At 41.7% G+C, this 3,102-nt stretch overlaps 1 protein-coding gene across 1 annotated transcript in view; it reads left to right on the top strand.

The window, feature by feature from the left end:
* Positions 1-3,102, top strand: part of FER1L6 (fer-1 like family member 6) — a 109,868-nt gene that overhangs the window by 81,427 nt on the left and 25,339 nt on the right. Inside the window, exons 28-30 of the mRNA XM_006916569.1 lie at positions 74-189; positions 1,191-1,322; positions 2,189-2,314. Coding sequence (XP_006916631.1) covers positions 74-189; positions 1,191-1,322; positions 2,189-2,314 — 374 coding nt within the window. The remainder of the gene's footprint in view (positions 1-73; positions 190-1,190; positions 1,323-2,188; positions 2,315-3,102) is intronic.

The raw sequence follows: 3,102 nt of genomic DNA, 5'->3' as shown, positions 1-3,102 counted from the left end.
AGGGGGCTTGGCTCTGTCTCTTCTCACCTCAACAGCCATGAGAAGTCTAACAATTTCTACTAAATATCTACAGAGGTAAAACCAGACCAGGTAGTGGTGAATATAGAAGATGGCCCAAAGAAAAAGAAAGATAAAATGCACAAGAAGAAACTCAAAGAAGATGAAGTCCCCAACCTGGCCATCTTGAAGGTGTGTGGACACAGCCATCGTGGCCATGGATGGGGTGGGAAGCTCAGAAAGGGGATTCTGTTGGCACTTCAGTGAAGTAATACTTAGTAATACCTTTGTCTGGGCTAACTTACTTTGTCTTCATTGTAATCATTGATGCAGAGAAATAAGCTTTAACATGCATGCAAGCCAAGACAGTGGAGCTTGCTAATTTTCCATTGTCTATATTCTCATATTGAGAAGGGACAGAACTTACATTGAATCCAGCAACATGACTGTGAATGTCACCTCTTGGAGCTTGACATCATCAAGCAGATGTTTACACACTCAAAAGAGCAGGAGTTGTGACTCGAACTAAAGTCAGCTCCATCAAACCAGTTTTAACATTAGCCAGAGCCTATTAGCTGGAGGCGTATCGATGGATATGAAAATTGAGAGTATGAAAATTATGTATCTAGATAACAAATTTAGGTAGGTAATTTCGATAGGAAATTTAAATGAGTTATTTAATTATATTACCAAATCTAAAGCTCAATTCAATTTTGCATTTCTAAATATATAATTTATATAATAAACATATAATTTCCTACTTGGAAAATTTATGTCTATATGCACTATAATAAAAACAAATATTCCATCACTTTATATGTGTTAAGAATTAGATGCTTAATGAACATGTATTGATTTAAATGTCTTCAAAATATCATAGTCTATATCTTAACCAATAATATCACTTAGCTATAAAAAGCTTTGTCATATTTATATTTACATTTAAAAAATTTTTGGTTTAGCTATATTTCCTGGAATTTCAAAGTTTATCAAAAAGGTTTTATAAATTTCAGCGTGATAGTTAGTTCCAGGAATATTGAGTTAATCATATTCCTTATTTTGCTAAAATCAGTGAACAGCAGCCTCTAGGTTTTTCAAAGGGGTGTATATCAAGTCTGGCTTTGGAGAATCTTGTCATTTCTCATAAATCAACCCTGAGCCTTCTTTTCTCTGACACACTCTTCTCCCTAAAGATATACGATGGTGACCTTGAGAGTGAATTCGACAATTTTGAAGACTGGGTGAAAACCTTTGAGCTCTTCAGAGGCAAGTCTATGGAAGATGACCATGGCCTTGATGGAGACCGAGTCATAGGAAAGTTTAAGGCAGGTTTCAGAGTTAACTCTTTTATTCAGGTCTTCTCTCCATAAATATCAGATCTGGCTCAGTTATGTTAATGGGATTTGTTGCAGAATGTGTATAAGGAAAATCCCTCATCTTTACCCAAGACCCTCTCTAGAACCCCACAAAACCTAGCCCAGTCTTTCAGGGTATTTGGCTCATGGCCAGTGATGTGGGTTGAATTCAGTCTGGTGGAACATAAGAAGACAGAGTGGTTACCCACAAGGATCAAGTGAATTTTATTTTGCTCTTCTGGCCCCTGACCTACCAAATGTATGAATCATGCAAACCTACCAATTAGATGATTAAACTAATCAAACAACACAAGCCCTTCATCTGGAAGACTCATGGTGTCAGCCTCAGAAAGCAGTAGCCAACACTTACCACACTGGGCCCTCTACATGCAGAGTGGTGTGCTGGAAATGGCATAAGTGTTGCAGTTTGCCAGTGTGGATTTTGATCCTAGTTATAAGGCTAACTAGCTTCACGATCTTGAGCACCACTTGACCTCTGTAAGCTTTGGTTGCAGCATCTGAAAATAGGAATACCGTAGTCAGGATTGAATGAGATAATGGGAGGAAGCACTAGCTCAGCATCCCCAAGTAAAAGGTACTCAGAATCCCATCTGACGTGCCTATTCATGTAACAGCTCTGATGTAACATCAAGAAGCTCAGATGCGAGCAGGTCGTGCGAATTTCCCACAGACACCCAGAAGGCAAGGAGAGTGCCAGCCCAGGTTCCAGATACCAGGTCCCAGGCAGTGCTCATTTTCCCAGTGCAATACCCTCTGTGGTTTTTGGTGGGGCACATGACCATGTCGTTTCAACGAGTCGCACTTTGTGGTTCCAGGGCTCTTTCTGCATTTACAAAAGCCCCGATGGTTCCAGCACTGAGGACAGTGGGCAGCTGAGAATCCAGCAAGGGATTCCGCCCAGCCACCCCGTCAAGGTCCTGGTCAGGGTGTACATCGTGGCGGTGAGCTGTCCTTGTTTACTCTGCGGGCCATCTTCGTCTGCTCTGGTTGCCATAGCAGGATACCCCAGACTGCGTCACTTAAACAACAGACATGCATTTTCTCAGTTCTGGGCTGGGAGTCTGTGATCACGGTGCCATCAGGGTTGGTTTCTGGGGAAGTCTCTCTTCCTGGCTCATAGGTGGATACTTTCTTGCTGTGTCCTCGCATGTCCTTTCCTCTGTGTGCATAGAGAGAGAGAGAGAGAGAGAGGGAGGGAGGGAAGGAGAGAGAGACAGAGAGAGAGAGAAAAAGAGAGATCTGATGTCAATTCCTCTGCTTATAAAGCCACTATTATCAGATGAGGGCACCACCCTTATGATTCCTTTAACCTCAATTATAAAGGCTCTGTCTCCAAATACAGTCAATTGGAGGTTGGTTAGGGCTTCAATGTATGAATTTTGAGAGGACACAATACAGTCTGTAACAGGGAGTATGAAGTCTGATTGGTAACAGACATTATTTGCCAGCCTTTCACTTAGGGAAAGTACTTCCCAGGCACATAGCACTTCTCTGCATAGCTTTATTTGCTCTCTGGGTTTGCTGCTAGCTGGGAAGGAAACCAAATAGGCCAGAAGCAGGAAGCTCATAGGCAGCTGTCACTATGACATCCTTCTGCCATGACTATGCCCCTGCACTGTGGCAGTCAGAAATTTCATATCGAATGTATTTCCAAGAAAAAATATTGTCTGCCCTAGGCTTCCTGCTTTCTGAATACGAGAGCACTAACTTTAATCTTGAAACTTTTTGG

The sequence above is a fragment of the Pteropus alecto genome, unplaced genomic scaffold (assembly GCF_000325575.1).
Source record: "Pteropus alecto unplaced genomic scaffold, ASM32557v1 scaffold164, whole genome shotgun sequence".
Taxonomy (NCBI): domain Eukaryota; kingdom Metazoa; phylum Chordata; class Mammalia; order Chiroptera; family Pteropodidae; genus Pteropus; species Pteropus alecto.
The sequence above is the reverse complement of the archived record's forward strand: the minus strand, read 5'-3'. Positions and strand labels throughout refer to the sequence as shown.